This window comes from Lonchura striata, chromosome 17 (genome assembly GCF_050655825.1).
Source record: "Lonchura striata isolate lonStrDom1 chromosome 17, ASM5065582v1, whole genome shotgun sequence".
NCBI lineage: Eukaryota > Metazoa > Chordata > Aves > Passeriformes > Estrildidae > Lonchura > Lonchura striata.
Genome location: NC_140719.1, coordinates 1120853 through 1146366, shown reverse-complemented (window position 1 = coordinate 1146366; position 25514 = coordinate 1120853). Strand labels below are relative to the sequence as shown.

Sequence of the window (25514 nt, the reverse complement as noted above, 5' to 3'; positions counted from 1 at the left end):
AGTTCCTCCTGCGGGGCAGCTCTGATCCCTGCTGGCTGTGAAAGGTCCAGGAGCCAGGGAGTGGCTGGAGCTGGGCCAGGGCAGCTCAGGCTGGAGATCAGGGAAAGGTTCTTCCCCAGAGGTGCTGGCACTGCCCAGGCTGCCCAGGGAATGGGCACGGCCCCGAGGCTGCCAGAGCTCCAGGAGCCTTTGGCCAGCGCTGCCAGGGATGGTCAGGGTGGGGTTGGTGGGGGTCTGGGCAGGGACCGGGGCTGGGCTGAGTGATCCTGGTGGTCCCTCCCAGCTTGGGATAGTGTGTGATTCAATGAAAATCCCTGAACTATATCGGAATCACCCAGAAACTTTTGCAGTCACAGTAAAGGCATGAAAAGCTGCTCCTGCTCTCGTCATTTCTGAAGCGAAAGGACAGCGTTACACGCCCCGGGTGGATTTTTATGGGGTCTTCCCATGACAAAGCGCATGACGAGTGGTCAGATTCTAGTCACGGTGGTGATCCAGGGCATTGCTTGGAAGTCAGGTGCCGGGATGGCCCCGGGGTTTTGCATTTCTCATCTGTCACTGCGCCATGCCTGGCCCCCACTCCAGAGAACAGGAGAAAGCAGCTCCTGAGGTAGGACATTAGCAGGGTGCAAGACCTTCTCCTTGGACCGGTGCGGTCGAGCCGGCGTGCCGCAACAGCAGGACTGGGAGTCCCGTCCTATGGCGGGCATTCCAAGCAAGCCTTTGGTGCAGGTTTCCTGTCTCTTTGGGAACAGCATGTCCTGCTGCCAGGTCACGGTCACTTCAGGAAATGCAGACAGGATTTTTCTTCGATGGATGACATCACCAAGTTTTCCATGCCAGTGTTCCAGAGCAGTGTGGCTGTGCCGGGAAAAGGGCTGATGCAGTGCCGTTGGTGAAGCGGTGCCCATCCTCGGAAGCTGTGCACGTGCCATTCCCGGTGCCGACACACGCAGGGATGCGCTGTCCCCGGCTCCCTGACAGGGAGCATCCCGCCCTGACGGTGCCTGAGCAGCACCTGGCCCCTCGCCAAGGGCTCGCTGTCCCTGAGCCCCCCGCGCCCTTCACTTCGACCCTCTCCTCTCCGGCCCCGTCTTCGCAGCCAGGCTCCCGGGAGAGTCACTTTGGCCGCTCGGTCACTGCGCCGGGCTCTGACGGCGAGGATTTCCCCGGCCCAGGGTGAATTCCCCGCAGTGAGAACCCGCCCATCCCCGCCCCGCCGGCGCAGCAGGCGGTAAAACCCCGGAGCCCCCGCGCCGGAGCCCGGCCAGGGGGGCAGGCAGGCTGGGGACCCCGGGTGACAAATCCTGCTGCTGTGACCTTTTGCCGAACAAGTTCCTCTGCGAAAAGCACCTCGCCGTGACCTCAGTGCGGGCTGCGCCGCGCGTTTCCCCACACTGCATTTTCCTGCCGTCGCCGTCCCGCCGTCTCCGTCCTGCCGCCGCCCATCCTGCCCGGCCGCTGGCCTCCCCCTGCCCCCGAGCCGGCGCCACGGGACGCGAGGTGGCCATGACACTCTGTGCGCAGGTAGGCGAGGGCCCACTGGTACTCAAATGGCCAAAAGGGACTTTAAAACAATTCCTCAGGGTGCCAGGGCTGGCTCCGGGCCATTTCCAAGGGACCAGCAGCTGCTGACCTGGGAGTGCAGCGGGAGATGGCTGTCCTCGATGCGACCCCGGATGGGTCAGGTGGCCCCAGCTTGAGCACCACAGTCCGTCTTTTTTGCCCTCCAGCAAATGCAGGGGATGCGTGAGGGGGGGGCCCAGGGGATGGATGAGAAGCCCCTGGGACGGACGAGGGCACCCAGGAAGTCCTAGGACGTGGATGAGGTGGGCTCAGAGGAGGGATGAGGGAACCCAGGGGGTAGATGCCAGGGGTGGATGAGTGGTGCTGAGGGAGTGTGAGGGACGTCCCGGAAATCTGGGTTCATTCCTAGCAGGGTCGCCTGAGGCAGGGTTATGGCAGGGGGCAGTGAGGGGGAGGTCAGCGAGGAGTGGTGCTGGGGAAGAAGTGACAGAGGACGGGGTAAGGGAGTGACTGAGGAGCTGAGGGGAGAGGACGGAGGGGGTGACAGTGGGGTGGCAGGGAGCATAACTGGGTGTGACGGAGGGGTGATGGGGGTGGTGATGGGATTGATGTGGGAGTGTTGGGGGTGCAGATGTAAGTGACAGTGGGGTGGCTGTCGGAGTCAGGGTGTTGGGGATGCAGGGGTAGGTGTTGTTGGGTGGTCGAGGGTGTCGGTGTGGGGCTATTGGGAGTACAAGGGTGAGTGATGGTGTGGGGAGTGTCGGGGGCCGGCCGCGCCCGTGGGCGGGGCCGCGCCCGTGAGCGGGGCCGCACCCGTGGGCGGGGCCGCGCCCGTGGGCGGGGCCGTGGGCGGGGCCGCACCCGTGGGCGGGGCCGCACCCGTGGGCGGGGCCGCACCCGTGGGCGGGGCCGCACCCGTGGGCGGGGCCGCACCCGTGGGCGGGGCCGCACCCGTGGGCGGGGCCGCACCCGTGGGCGGGGCCGCAGCCGTGGGCGGGGCCGCACCCGTGGGCGGGGCCGCGCCCGTGGGCGGGGCCGCACCCGTGGGCGGGGCCGTGCCCGTGGGCGGGCCGTGCCCGTGGGCGGGGCCGCGCCCGGGCTCGCCACACGTGTCCGGGGGCGGGGCCTGGCGGGGCTTCCGGTGCGGGCGCAGCGAGGGCCGGTGAGTGCGGGGCCCTCAGGGAGCGGCAGGGTCGGGCCTCGCTCCGCTGCGAGCCCGGCCCGGCCCGGCCCGGCCCGGCAGGGAGCCCTCTTGCCAGCCAGGAGCCCGGGCCGCACGGGGGCAGCTCTGGCTCTTCTCTGGTTCGCGGTGTCTCTGCTTGTAGGGGCTCCTCCCGGGTACAGGCTCGAGGCGTTCAGCGTGGAGAAGAGAAAGCTCTGAGGCGAAGTCAGAGCCCTTTCCAGGGCCTAAAGGGGCTCCAGGAGAGCTGGAGAGGGACGGGGGACAAAGACATGGAATGACAGGACGAGGGGGAGCAGCTTCCCGGTGCCATAGAGCAGGGCTGGATGTGATATTGGGAGTTGGGAATTGTTCCCTGTGAGGGTGGGCAGACCCTGGCACAGGGTGCCCAGAGGAGCTGTGGCTGCCCCTGGATCCTTGGCACTGTTCAGGGCCAGGTTGGATGGGGCTGGGAGCAGCCTGGGATAGTGGAAGGTGTCCCTGCTCAGGGCAGGGGGTGGAACGAGATTGGCTTTAAGTCCCTTCCAGCCCAAACCACGGGACTCCACGGATGTGCTGCTTAGGTTCTTTAGGTGGCTGTAGCATGTAGTCACAGGGAATGAAGGTATGAGATGCATAAGCAGCTAAAACTAAAGCATTTCATTCTTTGCCTTCTTTCCAATTTGTTTGTGCCTCTTGTGTCCTCATTTTCCATCCCTCTGGAGGACCCTTTGTGCCTGATTGGGCACCACCACGAAATCTCGGCTCCCCTGTGTGGCCAGCTTTCCCCCAGGAACATCTGGGACCAGCTGCCTCTGGGCAGAATTTTGGTCCCTCCTGATAGCTGACAAGTGTGAAAGCAGGTATTGGTAGGCTGTGGTGGCCAACAGGTTTTTGGTGAATTGAATTTATTATATTTATTTCTTATCACCTTTAAGACAGTTTTTTACCTTATTTAGATCAAGAAGACTTGATATCTCTAAACAGGCTGCATTTCAGTCAACTCAGACAGGGGGTTTAATAGGTCTGTCCTTCCTGTCTCTGTGTTCTGGATTTAGTTCTAAAATTCAAGTTTCCTCCCATATTTGGGAGGTGAAGGCAGGCTTATGATGTGGTTTACATGAGTATGTTTACTTGTGTTGGGGGACAGTCTAATAATCTGTGAGTAACACTGTTTATATGACAAATCACTCCCATGCAATTATAATCAGAAGGAGAAAATACTTTTATTTTCAGTCTCTGGAGACACAGCCAGAAGTTTTCATTCACATGGCAGCAGCAAACTCTTCTCCACCTGGTTCTCTGGATCTAAACCAGCCTGGGTTTGCAAAGGAGATCTTGGGAACTAAACTGGAGGTCAAATACTTGTGCTCTGATTGCAAGAACATCCTCAGGCGGCCGTTCCAGGCACAGTGTGGCCATCGCTACTGCTCCTACTGCCTGAAGAAAATCATCAGGTAACTGCTGTGCCTCGAGTGGGAAGGCAAAATACTTGAAAAAGCATTTTCAAGAACAAAAGCAGAGAGAAGTGTCGTTTTCAGGACCTTCTCAGTAAGGGAGCTGTGTCCAATCATTGAGGTTCAGTATCATCTCTTCTCTAAGGGAATGTGAAATCTCTGACTTGCCTTTGTTGATGCTTCAAAGTTTTTTTTTCCAGAATCCCCTGCACTGTTTTTGCCATTGAGGAGGCAGTCCAGGTCTATCACCCATTTCCTTCATCACAATCATAAAGTCATCATTTCATTGTTGTGTCAAAATGGGAGAGATTTAAGCATGAGCTGGCTTCCAGAGAAGTCTTCTTGTGTTCTATCTTCCTCCTACCTTTGTGTGAGGAAAGCCTAATAGAATGTTTAATTGGCAGAAGAAAAAAATTAGAAATAAGCATCAACAATACACACAAGCAAAGGCTCAATGTGTTGCTTTTAAAATAAGAAAACACTGTCATTTCATAAAGTTACCAGAAATCAATTTATTGTTAAATCATAATTTTTTTGTTGTTATTGTGTTTGATTATTATTTTTCTATCTGATAGTGCGGGACCTCAAAAGTGTGCCAGCTGTATCCAGGAAGGAATATATGAAGAAGGAATTTCTATTTTGGAAACAAGCTCGGTAAGGAAAAATGCATTGAAAGAAACCTAACAGATCAGTGGTGTCAGTAATACCAGTTACAGTTTTTGCTTAAAACACAAGCTTTGAGAACTTCTTATTCCTAGGAACCCTTTTCTTCAGCAGTGAGAAGGGTGATTACTGTGTTGGACTCCTCGGTGCTGAAATCCAGGTCACGCTTGTGTAGTGGTGCCCTACTTAAAGCTGTCACAGCCATTTGGTTGCTGTTAACACACCTCTGGGGGTTGATGGGGCAACTGGTCTGGGAGGAGTTTTCAGGAAGAATTCAAAGTCCTGATGAAAACTGCAACCCCTCAGTAATATTTGTGGCTTGCTTGTTTTGTCCATTTCAGGCTTTCCCAGACAACGCGGCGCGGCGGGAAGTGGAGAGTCTGCCTGCTGTCTGCATCAACAGTGGCTGCACCTGGAAGGGAACCATCAAAGAGTACGAGGTACAGGCCAAAGCAAGGCTTGGCACATCTGCATCCTTCTTCCCTCTGTGTTTGAGGAAGGCTCAGCGTGTTGTCTGTGCTCACTGACAGTGGGGGAAAGTTGTCAAATCCCTGAACTTTACTGTCAGCTGGAGAGGTTTCCTGAGGGAGGGCTTGTGTGCCCTGCTGAGGGCACAGGCTGGACTGAATCAGTTCAGATTTGCTTGTGAGCACGTTCCTTCCATGATGGGAACACCTGCTCTCTTTGCAGCTCTTCTCTGCTATACAAGACTGTCAAGAAATTACTGTGCCATTAAATGGTTGTGAATTTCTCTGCATTATGTGAACCTAAAACTCTTCAGACTCCATCAGCTCACAGAAAGTGACCTGATTCCATTTTCAGCTGTCTCCAGAGTTACCAGGGCAGTGGGACTGGATAGTGGGTACTGTCTGGTCACCCATCACCCCAAGCTGTTCTGGGACACAAGGCTGCTGGACAGGATGGTTTTTTCACCTCATTTCTCCTCGAGGAGCCCACTAGCTTTTTAATCTTAACTTTTTAGTTGTGGCTGGGGGTGCTTGGTCTGTAGCATGTGACTGTATGTGAAGCTTTTGGCTTCTGAAAAACAATTTTGTCATCCCTCTTGTAATGGCAGAACCACGACATGGGAGGTATGAGATAAGAGGAATACATTTTATTTCCCTCTAACACTCACTCCAGACTAAGATCTGTGAGCCTGGTGGTTCGCAGAGCTTTGGCAGTAACTGAGATGTGTTTCAGGAGCAGGTTTAACCTTGGTCTGTCCAGGCTGACATTGGGATTCTCTTGATGATGCCATTGCAAAGTGGAAGGAAGAAGCAGCAGCTGTGCATCAGGCCTGAGTGTTTTGCCCAGACTGTGCCTCTGGCTGTTAGCAGAGAGATGCTTCTGCTTCCTTGTGCTGCTGTCTGAGCCTTCTGCTATGCGCTCAAAGTTCAGTCCAAGAGATGAGGATGTTGGTGCTAAATGGTTCTGCAGCTGTGAACCCCCATTTGTACATCTGTGAGAGGCTCGTGGTGTGGATGTGGGACTGAAGAAGTGTCAGGTGAAAAGCTTAACACTGCCGCAACAGAGTTTGGGGATTGCATTTCAAGGAACAGGGTACCCTGGTACTGGGGTTTCAGGTTCAGGCTGTGCTGGTGGTGTCTGCAGATTGTTTGCTTCATCCTTTAATTTCTATTGGTGCCCAGAAGTCCAGTGCCTTCTGCAATGATTATAGTGAGCTCATCTTCATTAGATTAAACCAAATTATCTGTCAGCATCTTCAGTGCTGATTGTGCTGTGGCTGACAAGCCATGCTGAACTTTTTCTTCTGGTTTTAAAAAAAGTCTTAATGTGTTCTTGCAGAGCTCAGCAAAAATCTTCCACTGCCAATGGTTCTTCCTATGTATTGTGACAAATGGTAGAGTGTTTGAGTCTGGCCAGAGCTCCCACTGGGAGTTGAGAAGTGCAGCGAGCTGTCCTGGGATCAGGGCTGCAGGAGCATCTGATGCCCCAGAACCTTGCACACAGCTGATGAAGAGCTCCTATATGGATGAGGCTGTGCCTTGTTTTCACTCTCCGCTGTGCTTCCCAACCAGCATTTGCTGGGACAAAGGATGATTGATAGAGGTGTGGCCCTGGAGTGCATGGGCTGTGAGTCTGTTGTATCTGTGACATCTTCCCTGCCAGGGGTTTTTATGAGTCTTGGGGAGTCCTGCGTGGTACAGGGGGTGTGGGGGTTTGAAGCAGTGCTGGCTGTTTCCTCTCAGGGGTTGAGTCAACTCTCCTGCCTGCTGTGGTGGCATTCAGCCTAAGGAAGTAGGTTATTTTGTACCCTCTCAGAAAAAGCTGGCTCTTTCCTAGGAACTGGTGGGAGGAGGCAAGGTCTGGCTTGTGTTATCTCCTCCCATATACCTGCCAAACAGCTGTGGCATTTAATCAGGACTGGCTGTCCCCATGCTGCCAGAGCCATGTGTGTTGCTGAAGAGGGCGGGGAAAGGAGGTGTTGGATGGCTGTGTTAGCCCAGAGCCTCATGGTACCTTGGGCTAAGGTTAAACCCAGCCTTCAGGGCCACAGTGCAGAGCTGCCTGGTGCAGAAGAGCTGCATCCGTAGCTGCACTGTGGGTAACGTCCTGCAGCAGCTCAGAACTCCCACTTTGGAAAGTACCTCAGAGCTATTTCTGACAGGACATGGAAAGTCCCTCAGAGTGAATTCACTGTTTGCTAATTTTAAAATTGTGTGTTGTGCTGAGAGAGGCTGCTCTCCCCTTGCAAATGAAGAGATAGTGTCACTTCTGGTTTGTTAATCTTATCAAGCTACGCACCGGGGAAAAATGTTCTGCAGCTGAAAAGTTTAAGCCTCAGGAAAAGGAGTAAAATACATTTTAGTTTTGCTTTCTGTTCAGGTGAACTAAGGTTTGCCTCTCAAAGGGAAACACAAAACTGAATGAGTGCAGTCTGCTTGGACATGACTTGCACTCTGCTTCAAGCTGTGTGGACCATAGGAAATATTTAAGTCTGGATTTATGGCTGAATTTTTTAGAGTCTGTAAATATTTTGTGGCATTTGGATAAAGTAGTTTGTGGAGGGGCTGAAGGATTTTTCCTTTTATTAGTGATCTTGTTTCCTGATGAGTCTGTTTGCATGTACATTTTGAAAATCAGGCTGTGGGCATGAGCCTTTAGATTTCAGAGCAAAGTCTGAGAAGGGCTGCAGAAACTAAACCAAGCCCGTTAAAGCAAAAGGAAAAACCTCAAAAACGGTCCCAGTGATATCCAGGAGAGGGAGTTTGTGGTTCCTCAGTTCTGGTGTGTTTTTTCTCCCACCTTACAGTACCTCTAGCTGCCCACGTCCCTCTCCTGTTTATTAACATGTTGTCAGTTTTCATACATCTTTTATTTATGCTTTTCATCCCACCAGTTCCCTTCCTGTGTCCTCCCCCCAGGACTGGGGTGGGAGGAGGGGGCTGAAGAGGGGTACACTCGGGGTCAGCTTTGGCATGCCCCTTGGTTCCCCCAGACAGGGGATTTAACTCAGCCCTCTTCAGCCGGAATCAGAGTTAACTGAGACATAAAGACATAAAATTGTCCAATTTTAGGAAGGAGAACTAAGTTTTAAGCTTAAACATGACATCAGTGTTTAAACTAAGTTTTGTGGGGCTCAGATCAGCTCAGTTCCTGAGGCTGAGCAACAGTTAGGTGTGGGAACAAGCTGGTTTAATCCATGCTGGAGGTAATGTGCTTTCCTTGAGTTTGTTGTCACTTTGGTTTTAGAGAGTTCTTTGTAAGTGAAACCTGGAAAGCTGCAGAAAGCGCAAAACGCCGAACCCAAGTGATGTTGCTCAAAAGCCTGTGGTGACAGACAGGCTGTCTGCAGCCCCTTCTGGGCTATGTGGCTTCCTGGCACCAGAAGAGCAGGATTAGCAGGCATTCCTTTCTGCCCACTGTTCATACTTAGGAGATGCTGTAGAGCCCCTATCGCACCTTATCTAGGGAGAACTCCCTGTTCAAAAGTGCTGCTGGGGGCCCTGAGCCAGGGGTGTGCACCATGTCATGCCTCTCCTTCCCAGCTGCAACCTGCGAGTGCCCCAACAGGTTTTGGCAGTAATTTTCAGCTGAGGCTGAAACTTCATCTTCAGGATTTTGCACGTTGCTTAGAGAAGAGCTGTTGGTCTTTGAAGTTCATTCACCTGTCTCCTGCTCCACAAAGTTGTTCCTCTGAGTGTTGTATCATTGTTGTCTGTGTGGGGTACAACGCTTGAGGTGCTGTGGCAGGAACATTTGGTGCTGCTGTAGTAGGGTGACTAGCCTTCTCTTTAAAACCCAGTACAGCATTTATTAGCTTCTTCTGAAGGTTTTGGCTTGGAATTCTAGGCTGGTGATGAAGTACAGTTTGCAGCCAGCTCCAGCAGGACCAGACTACTTGCTGGTGAGAGAATCCCTGACTTTCACATGGAGGTGACCAAAAGGACCTTCTGCTTTTGGAAAAGGGATCAGACACACCTGTACTTTCCAGAGCCGGAGCTGAGATCCAAAAACACATCCCAGCCGCAGTAGCTGGTGTAATTGGCTGCCCAGACATGAGGCGATTTCCCGTACAAACCTGTGGTGGGAGGTAAAGCCACGGGGAGTGCCAGAGAGCATGCGTGGGAGTGGATTGGAAAGCCCCGGCTGCAGTGGGTCTGCTCTTCACTTCTGAAACCAGCTCAACCTTCTTGTGGTGGCCCAAAAATTAATAGTTGTGACATCTTCTCCTTGGGGAATGAAATGTCTGAAGTGGCGGTGAGTGCTTAAGTGTGGTTCATATAGTTCTACACTGTGAGGAAACCCCTCAATATGAATGCAGCTGGGGGAATTGTGGAGGGATTTGGAAAAAGCATCCTGGAGCATACCACCACTTCAAGCTTGTTCATAATTGAAAGCAACCAGGAGTGGCAGAACCTGTTTTAAAAAATGGCAGAAAACCTGCTGCTGCTTCAAATGCATTTTGAACTTTCCTCTGCCCTAAGAAATCACTCTTTCCTTCACAGTTGTCTTCAATACCTGAAACACTGCCTTGGTGTCCCTCTGCCAGCAATCCCCAAATCAAACCTCTGTCTGATCAGCCCTAATAGCTGATTGAAGCTAAGGACTTCTTATAATATGAGGGGAGCTGGACTGGACAAAGCGCAGATCAAGCCAATATGGTTAAAGCTACATTCTCTGTTTATTGTTTAAAAGATAGTAGTTTATATACACTTTAGTATAGTTTACAAGTTGTGAACATGCTATCATTGGTCAGTAAACATTGTTTACCTTTGCCTTAAGGTGGTCAGGCTTTTCACACTGCAGCTAATTCACACTCAGAAAGCTCATTACTTAGTGGTTACCTTAACATAATTTATAACTGAGCCACAACTAGTTTCTTACTACGCAAAAGGCTTCCAGGCCCCAGCAAGGCCGCTTATTTGAGGCCTAGTAGGAGGGTAGGTCAATCCTTTACTCTAAATATAAATAATGTCCTGTCTCTCTCAAAAATCTTACAACAGCTGATGAACAAAACTTCAGCACGGCAAACGAGTTCCTGCCCTGGATCTGAATAGAGGCAGGAGCCAGGCCTACAGGAGCCCCCACAGGGCTTCTGCTGCCTTTTGTTGTCACTCAGTGGGCACCAGGGCAGTGAGGGTGTGTTGGGGTTCCCATGCCCTCACTGCCTGCCCAGCTGGAGCCAACAGTACCTAGTGATGCAAACTTCATCTTTGGTTTTGACAGTTTCTTCAAAGTGATGCCAAATGAACTTGCTTGGATCTGTCAACAGCATGTTCCAGCAAGGGAGAGGTTTGTGTCTGACACAAGCCTGTGTGATGGTCTCAGAAAGCTCCCGTTCCCGTTTGGCACTGGGAATTAGACTGGGTTCCTGCTTTCCAGCCTGGTGTTGCTGGGCTCCATGCAGAAGCAAAAGGACTGGGTGTGTGGTCACTCTGTAGCCTGACTCACCTGTATGGGGAAAGGTTCGAGCAAGCTTGGCACAGAACCAACTTAGGACTTCCCTGGCAGGAGGAGCTGTAGCACAGAAGGGCATGGGGACTTCAGAGGAGCAGGGCATCCCAAAGCATCTGCCTTGTGTGGCACATTCCCATCTTTGCAGGCTCTGGAGCCCCTAGGAAACTGACAGAGGTGCATAAAGCAACCAGTGCTCCTTAGCACAAAGGATTCAGGTTCCCTCAAAACTCTCTCTTTTATACTGGAGACCCATTTTCAGTGTTTTCTTGACAATTCCATGGGCCCACCCTTGTACCCAGGCTACTGTATTCAAGAAGCCAAGTGCTGCACATGGCAGTGCTGGGGCTGGAGACCACCCAATCCCTCATAGCAACCTCTGTGCCCTGTGTCATGGCAGCTGGCTTTCCTTTGCCATTCTGGCAGTTTTGCTTCCTTGTTGTTGCTCCTTTCCAGCTGTCAAGCCCCTGAGCTGTCTGCTTATGGTTAATGTTGCTATGATCAGAGGAGATTAATTGAGTGACATTCCAAGACCAGGGCATTTTGCAGGAGAGCTGCAGTGTTCAGCTCACTCTGAGCCTGTCCTTTGTCCTTGTCCCTCTGCCAGCCCTGCCCTTTGCTGTGACTTTCCCACAGACTCTGGCAGAGGCATCTCATAGCAGCTGCTTCAACAGTGGTATTTCCCAGCTGATTGCCTTGTCCTTTCGCTGGAGGGGGAGCCCAGTGTCATGCTGATGGATTCCTAGCATGGTTACAAGAACTCCAAAAAAAAACTGAACCTGTGTGGATGTGGCAGGTTATGAGCAGAGCAGCCAGGCAGCAGGGGCATGTCCTGCTCTGCCACCAGAGTATGGAGATAATGATTTCCAGCAGAAGCTTCTTTCAGAGTTGAAATTTAATTTGGTGATGCCCTGAGGTGATGGTGATCAGATTAAACTGCAGGTTTTCATATTGGCTGAAGGAGAAGTAGGGAAGCAGCTCATCCTGGCATTGCATAGAACCAGAGAAGTGGAAGTGATTGACAAGGATCATGCGGTCCAATTCTTGGCCCTGCACAGGACACCAACACAGACACCCCAACAGTCCCACCCTGGGCCCTCTTGGAGCTCTAGCAGCCTTGGGCTGTGCCCATTCCCTGGGGAGCCTGTTCAGTGCCTGAGCACTGGGGGAAGAATCTTTTTGTAATATCCATTCTAACCCCATCCTGACACAACTCCAGCCATTCTCTTGAGTCTTGTCACTGGCACACAGAGCAGAGATCAGAGCTGCCCCTCATCAGGAAGCTTCAGAGCACAGTGAGATGTGCCCTCATCCTCCTTAAGAATGATCACAGTGTGCTCCAGGAATCAGCTGCCCTTACTAAAACCCACTTTTCCCTCTATATGCCTGCACTCCCCTGTACAGCTGCTGCACAAAGTGCTGCCCTTGCTGTCCGGGTTGAAACGGCCTCATCCTGCTGCTGGAGTATCAGAGAGAAAATTCATCTGCAAATTTAAATAATATACAGCTTTTCTGCTTTCCTGATACTGAGGTGGGAGATTCTCAGTACACATGGGCAGCTCCATTTGCTAGTGAGCCTGCAGGGAGGAGAGCTCAGCACCTTTGAGCAGCCTGGGGAAGAGAAGGCTCTGAGGATACCTCAGCCTGTAAGTGCTTAAAGGGGGCTTGTAAAAAGATATTGAGACTTTTAACGAGGACAGAGAGTGACAGGAAAAAAGGCAGCTATTTTAAACTAAAAGAGGGGAGATATAGATTAGATGTTAAAAGGAAATTCTTCCCTGTGAGGGTGGTGAGGCCCTGGCACAGGTTGCCCAGAGGAGCTGTGGCTGCCCCATCCCTGGAAGTGTCTAAGGCCAGGTTGGATGGGGCTTGGAATGACCTGGGATGGTGAAAGGTGTCCCTGCCCACAGTAACAGGGTGGAATGAAATGGGCTTTAAGGTCCCTTCCAACCCAAACCATTCCATTATTCTGTGATTCTGATTTCCCTCACACACAGTCCCTGACTGATCCTCTTGGTTGCCCTGGTCCTTCCGTGGGCAGTGGTGTCCAATTTTCTAACCTTTCTGGTGAGCTCTCAGAGAATGACCTGTCTGATGGTGGCAGGTGATGAGCAGGCTGCCGTGGGCTTGTGTCACTGTTTATTATTAGGGAAGGAAATTGATGTGTGTCTCAATCAGCAGCTTTGGTTGTAATTCAGTGGGAAGAACCAGGTATTGCTGAAGGCTGTTAACTCTGCCCCATTTGATTTTCCTGCTCCTACTGTTGGATGCTGCAGGCTGGCGTGTGCCTTGTTGGGTGAGCCTTTGTCTTCCAGCTCCATTTAAATTCTTCCATGGCTGTCCCCTCTCTCCTATGTCTGTCCAGCTTGATTTCCACTCTGGTTCCCTCTGGGAGAGTCTCTTGCTTAGTTCCACTCACAGCCATGGATGGCTTTCTAGAGCTCCCAAAAACTTCCCAAGCAAGTGCCTGGGTGTGAGTGGTGCTTATCCCTGTAGCAGAAGCTACAGCTGTGGGTATGGGAAAGATGTAAGCAGGAGTATTGCCCCATTGCTGGGGGAGTGGAGTGTGGCAGGTCAGGCTTGAGTGCCAACCCCTGCTTTTGGCTCCAGAGTGGGTTGAATTTCTTCCAGGAGTGATATCATCCATCTCTGTTCTGACACCCACGTGGGGCAGGAGGAGCAGGGGTTTCCAGAAGAGCCTGAAACTGTTTATACAGAAATGTTTGGATCTGCATTGGCTGAAGCTTCTGGGTGTCTTTAACTATTTACATACAGAACAGTTGATCTTTGAGCTCAGCTGGGCTGGTTTCCTTCCTGTGCTACAGGCGGGGCTGCCCACTCTTGTGCATTACATCATGGTGCCGAGGGGAATCAGGATGGAGGATGAATGCTGGGAGGTGGGGAGTGTGGAGGAGGTGGTAGTTTCACATCTACATGTTGGCATGGGAGACCACAAGTTTAAAATACTCCCTTTTAAAATAGTTGCCTCTGCAGCAAAGTTTCCTTTTTTCAGATGGACTGTCTATTCTGCCAGTGCTTTGTGGGTCATGGGGTAGATATTGTTAGGTGTTTCTAGAACATGAGAGCAGTAGGTGGGTAGAAAACAGGGCTCAGTCCCTCTGAGTGAGTGGGATAAAGGCAGACATTTGGCCTCCTTCTCCTCCTCTGCAGGCAGCAACATCCCTGTGGGCAGCAGCATTTATGCGGGAGCAGTGCCCATGAAGGCAGCAGTGCCCTCCAAAACCCTGCTGGCTGGCCAGTCATCTCTCCAAGGACACCCAGTGAAGCTCTGAGCTTAAGTTACTCACTGAAAGCATAAAAAGGAGAGAGTGACCAAGAAGCCGGGGTGGAATTACTGCTGGTTTCACTTTCCACTTCCTGGTGTGTGACATGGTGGGCTTTGTGCGTGTTCCTCTAGAAGGCAACAGAGATTCATTGTGACCAGGTTTTCAAACATATGGGTTCAGATGGCTGCATTAGAAATGCTCCTGGTTGGATTTTTTTTCTGTCCCTACCATGGCAGGAGACTTCAGTGCTCTTATATTTTAATTTTAGTTTTGATCTGCATATTCATGGTGTTTCCAATGCCTTGTTTCAACTGGTGGGTGTATAACAAGAAGGTTTAAGGAGTGTGGAAATGGCACAGAAGCAGTGGCGTGTTCCAGCAATCCATTTAGCCAGAACTGTTGCCAAAGAGTCTACTGAGGACAGAAGATCACGTTTCCCTGGTCATTTGTTCAACCCCTCTGGCTATCATCCAACTCTGAGTCTGGCTGCAGAGGCAATTGCTTGTATGCAGGGACTGGTAAATGTAACAGTTTAAAAATATTTTTCTTTCTGGTTGAAAAATGGTATTCTAATTCAAATGTGAAGATACAATCAGACAGCTCAGCCCAGCATGTGATGAGCTGTCACAGAGCCTATGCCTCAGCTGACTGATAAACATTACAGTGGAAAAACTACCCAAATTATCCTGCTGAGGTAGTGGCTGACTCCACTCAACCTGTATCAAAGTGTCTTCCCCTGGCAGAGCCATAAATGGAGTTTCCCATTTATTATCTTGGCCATCAAAGCGATAATTTGATTTTTTTAAAAATCATTGTAGCATATTTTAAATAGAGGTTGAGGCTACGTAGGCACTGAAAATTGAGGTAGCCTGGAGGTGACACAATGAGTCAGCAGCTCAGAGGGATCAGCGTGACTAAGGTCTGAGTGTAGGTTGGTAAATCCAGTGTTCAGCTGTAATAAGGTATAAACCCACCCTTGTGGGATTGTGCCCATCACAGAATCTCCATGGGCCTTTCATCTGGGGACAAATATCTCCTGTATGTTCCTTCACAGGCTCATAATGAAGTCTGCCCTGAATTCCCGCTGACTTGTGAAGGCTGTGGGAAGAAGATTCCCAGGGAGAAGGTATCCATGCAACCCTGTGCCATGGGGGTATTTGGTGTCCTGATGGGCTCAGCTTGGCATCCTGGCAGCAGGGAGGAGCAGAGTTCATTAGGAAATGAAATGGGGAAAACAACTGAGTGGCAGCTGTTAATGTGAATGTGAGTTTTCCATAAGGATGGATGTGACTTAATTATGGCTCAGGGGCACTCGCAGGTCAGTGTTGGTGGTGCTGCTGCTGCTGCCTCCCATGGAACTGTGCATGGGGGTAGAGCACACTCACGAGTTTATGTTCTGTGTAGAGCAACTGCATCAACTACTGCTGCAATTTTTGAAAGAGAGCCCATTTCCAGCTACATTAATTGTTATCTAAGTAATAATCTAATAGAATCCACGCCTGTAGCATTTCCAGGCTGCTGGCTCCTGGGGCTCAAAAGCCTGAAAAATTCAAGTTTTGGGAGACATTTTCAAAAATCACATTCATCTGAAACCATCTTGCCTTCTACAGGTGAATATTTTTAGTAGCAGTGTTGGAAAAAGCCCTTCAGCAGGGCAGGGGAACAGAGGCAGCAAAAAGAGGAGCAATAGTGTTCTTCCAAATGGGCAGCATAAGGAGGGGCTAGGGGTGGGGGTGCAGCCCACCTTTTCTGCAGGCTGGGGTCTGGCTTATCTGCAGGTGGGAGCTGAAGCCCTGCAGGAAGCTAGCTCACAGGGTCCCCATGGGTGATCTACTCTGTGTTTAAATATTAACTCCCATGTTTATTTCTCCAAAATCTTGTTTATAATTTGCTGCCATGTTAACTCCAAATAACCTGACTCATTGAGAAGCCAGATGGGTCAACAAGGCTTTAAAAAAGTGGTTTAAAATCATTTTTAATTGACATTTGTTGTAGTAGATGTAGGAGTTAAGTGGGGAGGGAATATGGTGGTTATTCAGAACAGAGCTCTGGTATCTGATGGTGAGGGGTGTACTAAACCCCAGCTGAAGCTGTGACAGTGCTTGTTGGATTAATCATGTTCTGTGTGGGAACCTGAACGAGTCATCTCAGTGCTGAGGGGTTAGTGGCACCTCTCTGCAGAAATGTAATGCTGGGATGGAGGTAAAAATACCAAACTGTAGCACGTCCTTACCAGAGTTGTGTGAAGTGCCCAAAAATAATGTGCCCTTGTTTCATGGGGTTGTTGCCTGTGCCTCCCATTCCTCAGCCCTTAGGGAAGCTCATTATTCTGCATCCACAGCTTGTACCTGTACAAGCTTTTTCACTCTTGCATGTGCAGGTGAGCAGTGGGATCTCCCAGCTATCAAGAGAAGGAGAAGTTAGGCTTTCTTCAGTTGTCAGGGCTGTATTTGTATTCCCATGAAAGTCACACCTGATGGCGGGCAGAGCACAGGTTTAGTGGGCCTTGTGACAGCTGGTGATTAGCCATAGCTTGGGCATTCTTCAGCTTGGGTGTAGTTTCCCAAATGTCAGTGGGATGGAAAGGGAGCACTAGGGATGCATAAGATCTAACACTGCCTTGCTTCCTGCCTTTCTAGTTTCGGGACCATGTGAAGACGTGCGGCAGATCCAAAGTACCTTGCCGGTTTGAGGCTGTGGGCTGTGCTGAGGTGGTAAGGGCCTCCTCTCTTGGGTTACCCTGGGGTTTCTCAGTCCCAGCATTAGAGTTCACCTGCAAACTGCCATTGCCCAAGCTGTCACAGCTGTTTTCCTTCAGGTATTTGATTAAACCCATTGCACATGGAGCTTCACATCATCTGCTGTGCAGTCTGGGTATCCCAGGAATTAAATTCCTGTGGAAGGAAATCTCCTCCTACTTTAAGTGCTTTGGAACTCTGGTGGTTATGCTTCTTTCAGGGCGAGTGGCTTCACACTGCCGGAGGTCAGGTTCAGATGAGATTTTTACAAAGAAACTGTTCCTTGTGAGGGCGGGCAGGCCCTGGCACAGGGTGCCCAGAGGAGCTGTGGCTGCCCCTGGATCCCTGGAAGTGCCCAAGGCCAGGCTGGATGGGGCTTGTTCCTGCCCAAGGCAGGGAGTGGGACAGGATGAGCTTTAAGGTCTCTTCAAATCCAAGCATGTGTGTAATGACTTGTGATTACAGTGATTCTGTAAGTGAAGAAATGGGGCCAGGCCATTTCTCTACGTCACTTTGTTTTTGCAGGTCCCACTGGTTCAAATAAATGCCTTCTCCAGGAGGTTATGTGAGGCTTTGTCCTTTGTTGCTGCTAGGTACATCTGACAGAGCTTTTCTGGGAGGGGTTGGAGGAAGGCAGAGCAGACTAGTACAGCTGGGGGAAGCGTGTAACATCCATCATTATATGTGATTTGAAGCATTTCTAAAACTAAACAAAAACCCAAATCACCTCCACCGAAAGACATTTTTAAATTCTTTATTTGTTTTTTCCCCCCTGTAAATTATAAATTTAAAGCTGATGTTGTTACCTGGATAGGAGAAATTTGTCCTGTGGATGGTGGCAGTGTAGATTGCACATGCTGAATGAGAGATGTATTTCTCTTCATGTAGGTGGAAAATGAAAAGCTCCCCGAACATGAAAGGAAGTGTTTGGCAGAGCATCTCTACATGCTTCTGAGCTCTGTGCTCAGCCTCAGGACTGGTGCTGGGGACCTGAAACCCCTTCCTGTCCCTTCCTCATCACAAAACAGCTCCCCACTTCTGGCAGCAAACTCACTGTGCTCGGAGTCGGAGCTCTCCCGGTCCCTGGAGCTCTTGGGAAGGTGTGAGGCCCTTGAGAGGAAAACAGTTACCTTTGAGAACATTGTCTGTGTGCTTAACCGGGAGGTGGAGAGAGTGTCCCTGACAGCTGAAGCTTACAGTCGCCAGCACCGGCTGGACCAGGAGAAAATCGAAACTCTCAGCAACAAGGTATGTAACTGCTTGCCTCAGCTTCCCAGAACTCCCAGCAGACGCTGTTTCCTGTTTCCTTTCTGTCTCATGAGCTAACAGAGCCTCACCACTCAGCCCTGAAATTCCACAAATCTGAAGGCAGAACTAAAATACCCTTCGTGCCTGTGCCCAAAGCTCATCATCTCCCTGGAAAAGCCGGGAATTTAACTGACCTGTGTGAAGCATCCGATCTCTGTTAATTATCAAACTGGGCAAGATACCAAGGGGTTCTTCCTCAGCAAAGATTTCTGACAAGAGCCAGAGCACCCGGAATTTCACTGCATCTCCTTGTGCTGCATCTCATGAATCTGTGGAGCTGCTCACCTTCCAGACCTTTCCAAAGGAGTGCTGCCTTTGCCAAAGGAGTGCCGTCAGTGGTGCTGCCTGCAGCAACACACTGGAGGTGTGAAGGAGCTGCCTTCACCAGTCTGCTCCTGCACAGTCCCTGTGGAGGGCTCCTAGTGTTCCTGGCACCTGGAGCTGTGCAGTTTGCAGCGTACCTGTACCCTCTGGGCAGCTGATCTAGTGTGACCCTGTGTGAGCTGGCAGGGACGAACCCTCCAGAGGGTGTAGGTTCTTTTCTTTCTCAATTTAGTTTTGTCAGAATGCTGACTTATCGGGGATTTTTTTCTCCATCCTCTCTTTTGTGCCACTCAGCCAATGGAGCAGCTCCTTGGAAGGATTTTTACATTGGCTACAGGAAATTTCCCAGCTCAGGCACTAAGCAGTATTGATGGACCTTCTCCAGAGTGACAGTGTGCAGAAGAAAGCTTCAGTGAATTGGTTTATGTTGCTGGGTTTCTCCTTCCCGTACTTCCTGTCCATTCTGGAGAAAGTCTGTCAGTAAGAAGCAGCCCCGAGGGGATGCCGGGCTCTGTCAGGGTTTGCCATCTCTCCCAGGCCCCAGAGCCTGTGTGTTCCTAACCTGCACATGTGTCCCGGAGCAGGTCCGGCAGCTGGAGAGGAGCATTGGGCTTAAAGACCTGGCCATGGCTGAGATGGAGGAGAAGATCCGCAACATGGAGGCTTCCACCTACGATGGGGTTTTCATCTGGAAGATAACAGAGTTTGCCCGGAAGCGTCAGGAGGCGATAACAGGCCGCTCTCCTGCCATCTTCTCTCCAGGTGTGCAAAATCCCCAAAATCTTTTGCATCTCAGCTGCGTGTGAGTTTCATGGCAGATCCTTTGCTTGGGAAATGCTACCAAGGCCAGACTGAGAAAAAAAATATTCTATGTGGAAGGGGGTGTTTTGTCTTGGAGAGTGAAGCATGCAGAGCAGTGCTGTTCCAAGAGGGAAGAGAGGGCTGAGAGGAGAGAGGTGCAGCCTGTGGATGAGATGAGAAAGGGAATTGGCTGTAATTGTTTGATTTGCATTAGAAGTAAAGGCAAGGAAATACCAGCTGATATCTGTGTTAAAGAAAAGGAAGTGGAGATACTGCTTGCAGTGTTGTGAGAACAGAGTGATTGCCACAGGGTTTGGCAAAGGGCAAAATCTTGAGTTCAAAACAGCAAGTTGTACAAGGAAGGTTCATTCAGGGCCTGATCCGGGACAAGCCAGGGTGAAGCCCATCAGTCTCTCGGGGGGAAGGGGGAGGGCCTTACTGGGTTCTTGCTCTGCTCCTTGCCTGAGCCAGGGAGAGCAGGATGCCCAGCTGCATTTTCCCTCTCCCTGGCTATTCCCACCATTCTGGAGCCATCTTTCCTTCTGTTCCTCGATGGGTTTTACATTCAAAAGGTGATGGGAGTGCTGAGAAGGCCCAGAGGGGCCAGTGGGGGATATTCTCCTTGGACTAGCAAAGGGATCATCTTTCCTGAGAGCCTTTGGGTGAAGCAGGTGGGGAGAAAGGAGCAGAGGAAATGAGCTGGGGATTTCCAGGAGGAACACAGTGACGAAGACCTGATCTATTGTTCCTCATCCTGTGGAAGAGTACAGTGTCTCTGCTATTCGTGGTCTGCCTGTTGGGAAAAGCACCAAATCCTGCAGTAAAATATTGGCTGTGAACCCTGATCTCTTCCTGTGCCTGCTGAGCCTCACCAGTCCCAGATGTACTGCTCCGGGCTGCTGTGGGAGGGTGACTTGTGGCAGGTCTCCTTCCAAGCTGTGACCCCACACAGGTCTAGTGTCACACCACAGGCATTCCCAGGACTGCTGAGGAAGGAAAGTGCCTGACATCCCATCCCAGACATGCCCAAGCCATGCCATGGGGATCCAAATGAGAACTAAAGTTCACTTGCTTGAGCCCCTTCCCGGATCAGAGGCACCAGCTCACAGTGGGGGTGCTGAGGGTGCTCTGCCACCAGCCAGGTGCGTTATGGAGGGGTTTGTTCCTGCTCACCAGTGTTACTGCCATGAACCACAGCTCCTTCAGCACTGGGGTGCAGGAGGATTGGCCCAGCTCTGGGGCAGATCTCCCCTGGCAGTGAGGAACAGCCAGGGGACCAGCAATTGCTCTGTGCACAGCATCTGCTCAAGCCAGGGGCTGCAGTGCCTGGCCCTGGGCTTTCCAGACCACCTCTGGTGCAGCCCAGACCTGGCTTCTCCCAGATTCCAAACTTCAGAGCCCTCAGAATTCAGAGAGATCTGCTGGTGCCAGGCTGTGTTGCATTGGACCCTCACTGTGCCTATTGCACACTTTAACAGCTTTCTACACCAGCAAGTACGGCTACAAGATGTGTCTGCGCGTGTACCTGAACGGGGACGGCACCGGCCGCGGGACCCACCTGTCCTTGTTTTTTGTGGTGATGAAGGGACCTAACGACGCACTGCTGCGGTGGCCCTTTAACCAGAAGGTGGGTCTGGATCAGAGCACACTGTGTCCGTCTGTGGCCTCTCTGGTTTGGCATCCGCTCAAGCTTCTTAGTACTGTCACTCTGACCCGCTTGGCAAGGCAGAGGAAGGGCTCTGTATTGGCTGCCCTGGGGGTTTCCCGGGTGTGCTGAGAGCACTGGCTGTGCTGTGGGGCAAGGGGTTGACATGGGCTGTTTGGAGCTGCACAGAGCCTCTGCAGGGGTTGAGGGCAAGGGAAGGTTGTGGTGGCCTCAGAGCTCAGGGACAGTGGGTGCTCACTCCCTGTCCGGAGCTCAGACCCAGTTCCTGGGCACTGCAGGTTTGTGGAACACATGGAGGCTGAGTGAGCGGGCAGAAGCAGATGCAGAGAGGACAAGAGCCCTGGCTCAGGGAAATACCTGAGTGCAGTGTCAGTTCTGAGAGCAGAGTGTAGGTTTTCAGTCAATCGAACAGACTTGTGCTGCCACAGGGAAGTTTCCAGTGACAGGCAGATGTGGGAATGGGCAAGATTTCTACAGGACATTACTGAGGTGATGTTCTCTGCTGGTCCCACTCAGAGGCATTTCTCTGATTTGCAGGTGCACAGGGTGGCTGTGGGTGCTGGTACTTGTATGCGTCACAGCAGGTCACTGGGCAGGGCTTCCATGTGTCTTTTATTCAGCCACTCCCTATGCTTTCACCTTTCCCCACAGGTCACCCTGATGCTTTTGGACCAGAATAACCGGGAGCACATCATCGATGCCTTCCGCCCTGATGTGACGTCCTCATCCTTCCAGCGCCCTGTCACAGAGATGAACATCGCCAGTGGCTGCCCCCTCTTCTGCCCTGTGTCTGTCATGGAAGCCAAGAACTCCTACGTGCGTGATGATGCCATCTTTATTAAAGCCATCGTTGATCTCACAGGCCTCTAACCCTCCTGACCTTGGAGCAGTGAGCATGGAGCCAGCACTGCCCAGGGCATCTCCCGCTTGTGCTGCACTTCAGGCGGGTCTCAGAGCAAGAGGAGCGGGCACAGAGAGGGGAAAAGCCCTTCCTGAAAAGAGACCTTTGCTCTGAGTGGAAATGAGGTGTCTGATGGGAGCCCTCTTTCCTGAGGAGAGGGCTGGGTGGACACTGGCAGGCTGTGGAATATGGAAGATTCCCTGCAGGGACTTGGATGTCTGAACTGCTGCTGTCTGGACTCCAGTGGAAACCAGTGCAGCTCTTGCTCTACCAGTTTAGCTGACATCCACAGCTCTCTGTAGTAAAGAAGCAGTTTTCCCTGCCTGAGCTCCACCTCCTGTGGATTTTGGCTCAGCTGTCTAGAATTTCCTTCTGAGATCTCTATGTTCCTGGAAGTTGTGCACTGTGGGGTGCCATGGCTCTGCACTGCTGGTTGCTCCACAGCCTGGGAGACAAGGAGGGTGTAATGCCAGCTGGGCAAGAGAGACACAGACTGGTTTGATGCTGTTAGTGTGTTAGGAGAGTGCTGAGACCAGCTGCAGGGCAGGGGAGCCCTGAGTCCAGCCCTTGCTGGGTGTGTGATGGGTGGTGCATGCTGGAGTGTGGAATGGGGCAGGAGGTGCTGCTACCAAGGAGGGACCATGGGGCAGCACCAGGGTTGCCTGTGGGGAAAAAGTGAATCTGCAGTGGAGATTGTCCCTCCTGTGCCAGGAGAGGAAGTGACACAGAGCTCAGTGTGCACCCTGAGAGCTCCAAGCCCTCCCCCTCTTTGCCATGTGTGCCAAGCAACACTGGGTGGGAGTGGTGCTGTGCTGGGAGCTGTCTTTGCTCATAGGCAAAGACACAGGCTCTGAACTTGCTCCGCTCCCACGGTGGAACAGCTCTACCATTCTTCCCAGGGCTCCTGCTGCTGCTGAGCTCCATGTCCATCTGTGGCCGCACTCCTGTGTCTGTCTGGGAAGCAACCTTGGGCTGTGGGCTGTGTACTGTCTGCCCATGCAGTGGGGCACTGCTGGCCAGCCCCTGCACTCTCACAGTGCCTGCAGTCATCAGCAGCAGGTCTCCCCCACTGTTCCTCCCCATCCCTGAGCTCAGGATGAGTCGCCTGGTTCCAGGTGTCAGCACCCTGGAGCTCTTCCTTCACTTGGCCCCACATTGAACCTGCAGCCACCTGAGTAGGATCTTGGGGCTGGAGAAGTGAAGTGTGCTGTCCCCTTTCTGTCCCTGGGCTCCTTCCCTCTGGGCAGCACATGTTCAGCAACCATGAGAAGGTCTCTCTTGGTGTTAGTGGGGAAGAACTGGCTGCCACATCCCTGCATCATTCCCTCTGCAGCTTTGTTGTGGCCATGGGTAGCTCTGGATGGGCCTTGATCCAGGGTGGACTCAAAGCTTTGTTGCCTCCTTTGCCTGGGCTTCCCACATCCTGTCAGTGGCTGAACGTGCCACAGGAGATGTTTTGTTGGTGACAGGAACCAGCTGTGAACACCCTGCAATGATCAGGGGCCCTGGCTGTCTCTTGTGCTGCTCCTTGGGCAGTGGGGCTGGAGCATGGTCAACTTCCTTGATGGCTGCCAGGGATTGGCCCTTCAGCATCTCCTGCCAGGTGCCCAGCCCAGGTCTGATGGCTGCAGAGCCTGCCAGGCTTGTGGTGCTCACACCTTGCCTCTGGCACAGCCACCCTGAGGGATACAGAACACCGTCAGGCTCTGTCTGGCTGTCCCCACCATGTGCTGGCACTGCTCTTACCTGCCCCTGGAGCTGTTTGGAATGTCCCTGCTGCTGCCCAGGAACTCAGGGGCCTCTAACCCTCCTGCCCTTGGAGCAGTGAGCAGGAACCAGGAACTTGGAGCATGCCCAGGAACTCAGGGGTGCCCAGTGCTCTGCAGGCTGAGCTGAACCCTGGCTCAAGCTGAACCTCTTGCACCCTCATCTGCTGTGCTGGCCAGGGGCTCTCCAGACAGGTGCTGGGGTGACGTGTGAGCACCCTTTGGAATTGCTGCATGGAACTTCTCACACGTGTGTGTGCAGGGTCTGAGGGCAGACCCAACCCTTGCTGTTGGAAAAGGGGGATAGAAGCTGGTGACAGCACAGCCTGAGGTGGGAGAGGAGTCACAGGACCCTTCCCTTTGTGCAAGTCACCTCCAGCCTGTCCCAAGGGACAGATCAAGCCCTGTGTTGCTGCCCTCACTCTGTGCCTTACAAGGAAAATTCAGGCTGGCAGAGCCCTGTCCCCATCTACAGCAGCTCCCCAGGGATGCTTGGAAAAGCCTGGGAAGGGAGAGGAAGGTCAGCTCTGCTCATAGAATTGCTGGGAATTGAGTGTTATATGGGGGGGGAGCTTGTTCTGTGTTGATTAGAATGTCTGCTAGTGGGATGCTGCCTGCAGCGGGGCTGGGGGCTCTAGCCAGGTAGTGCCAGGAGGGACTGTGGACACACTGGCTGAGATGGAGGGATCTGGGCTGCTTTTGGGGTGGGAACTGGTCCTCCTGCCCCAGCATATGTTAGGAAGGTCTGTGGGGGTCAGTGCTGCAGCAAAGCTCAGGCCGAGCTCTTCAGGCCATGGGCTTACTGCTGGAGGGCAAAGATGGGCTGTCAGCCCCTCCTGCCGGGGAGCTTTTTCCTCCCCACCCTTCTGGTGATGCTGATGCTGTCCGGGCCTTTTTTGGCTCTTAGCAGCTCTGGAGCTGGCAGCGGGAATTGTTCTTACGTGCTGCAGGCAGGGGCCCAGCCCCTTCCTGGGCACAGCTCTGCCGGCCTGGTGGCCACATGGACAAACCCTGGACAAAAGCCACCACTGGATTTTTGTGGTTTTTTTTTTTTCCTTTTGACTACACCATCTCAGCCTGGCACTGTGAACTAGGTTTTGTTTTCCTTGAGGGTGTAGTATGGTCAGAACCACTAATAAAAGCTATTTGAACAGCATCGTTGTGTATGAGCCTGGGGTTCCTGGGCACAGCATGGGGGGGGGAAGGATTGCATCAGGGTAGGGGCGTTTCTGTGCTGGGGGATTATTTCTGTGCTGGGAACTTTTCCCCAGCTCCTGGGTCCCTGCAGGATTCCCAAACGAAGAGGGAAGTAGCTGGAGTCTAGCTGCTGGAGCTCCACTGGTCCAAATGCCAGTAGGAGCCAGTGCAGCAGTGGTTCCAGTGGTTCTGCTGCTGCTAAGGCAAATCCAACACTCCTGTTCCTGGGTTGTAACAGCTCTGAGCTCCTCCAGAACAGCCTGCTTTTCCCTCGCTGCTGTTGGGAGCCCAGTGCCTGCAGGATGCCTGTTCCTGCCCCTCTCAAGCTGCAGCACCAGCCCAGGGACTAAACCCATGTGGGGGCAGCAGCCTGGTGGCCTCTACCCACTGTGTATGGAAGAGACAAAACGAAGGGATGACCACAGGTACCTGTCCCCTCTGGGAAGCCCCCAGACCCCCTTCATACCACAACAGCTGCTGCACCAGGGAGATGCAAAGGGCAATGAGGGGGCCAGTGGCATTGCAGCTCAGGAGGCTGCTGTGGCACAGGAATGCCAAAGAGCATTGGAGAGCTCTCTGCTTACCTGTTCCGTGCCTGTTAGTGCTTGGAAAAACATAAATCCAGGAGGGATCTAGCCCCTGGCCTGTCCTGGAGCCTGCAGTGTTCAGCCCTGGCTGCCATGGATGCTTGCTGCCCTTTGGCTAGCCCCCTGCCTCTTTCCTGTTGCTCACAGCTCTTTTCCCACACTCCCCTGGCCAGGGCAGGTAACCACAGGCTGGGCAGCAGCTCCTGCAGTGCTC

At 52.3% G+C, this 25514-nt stretch overlaps 1 protein-coding gene across 9 annotated transcripts; it reads left to right on the top strand.

Moving 5' to 3' along the window:
* Positions 1–1224: 1224 nt before the first annotated feature.
* TRAF2 (TNF receptor associated factor 2) lies at positions 1225–24672 on the top strand. 9 transcript variants are annotated; one of them, XM_021533659.4, is made up of 10 exons: positions 1225–1527; positions 3923–4143; positions 4719–4797; positions 5148–5246; positions 15067–15138; positions 16652–16726; positions 17639–17998; positions 18967–19144; positions 20662–20810; positions 21501–24672. In XM_021533659.4, exons 1-10 carry the CDS (start codon positions 1510–1512, stop codon positions 21717–21719), a joined length of 1470 nt encoding a protein of 489 aa, XP_021389334.2. In that variant the 5' UTR covers positions 1225–1509; the 3' UTR covers positions 21720–24672. The 9 variants fall into 9 exon arrangements, with proteins under 9 accessions (XP_021389334.2, XP_021389336.1, XP_021389335.1 ...); XM_021533661.4 differs by lacking the exon at positions 1225–1527 and adding an exon at positions 1534–1829; XM_021533660.4 differs by lacking the exon at positions 1225–1527 and adding an exon at positions 2578–2689.
* The last annotated feature ends 842 nt before the right edge of the window (positions 24673–25514 follow it).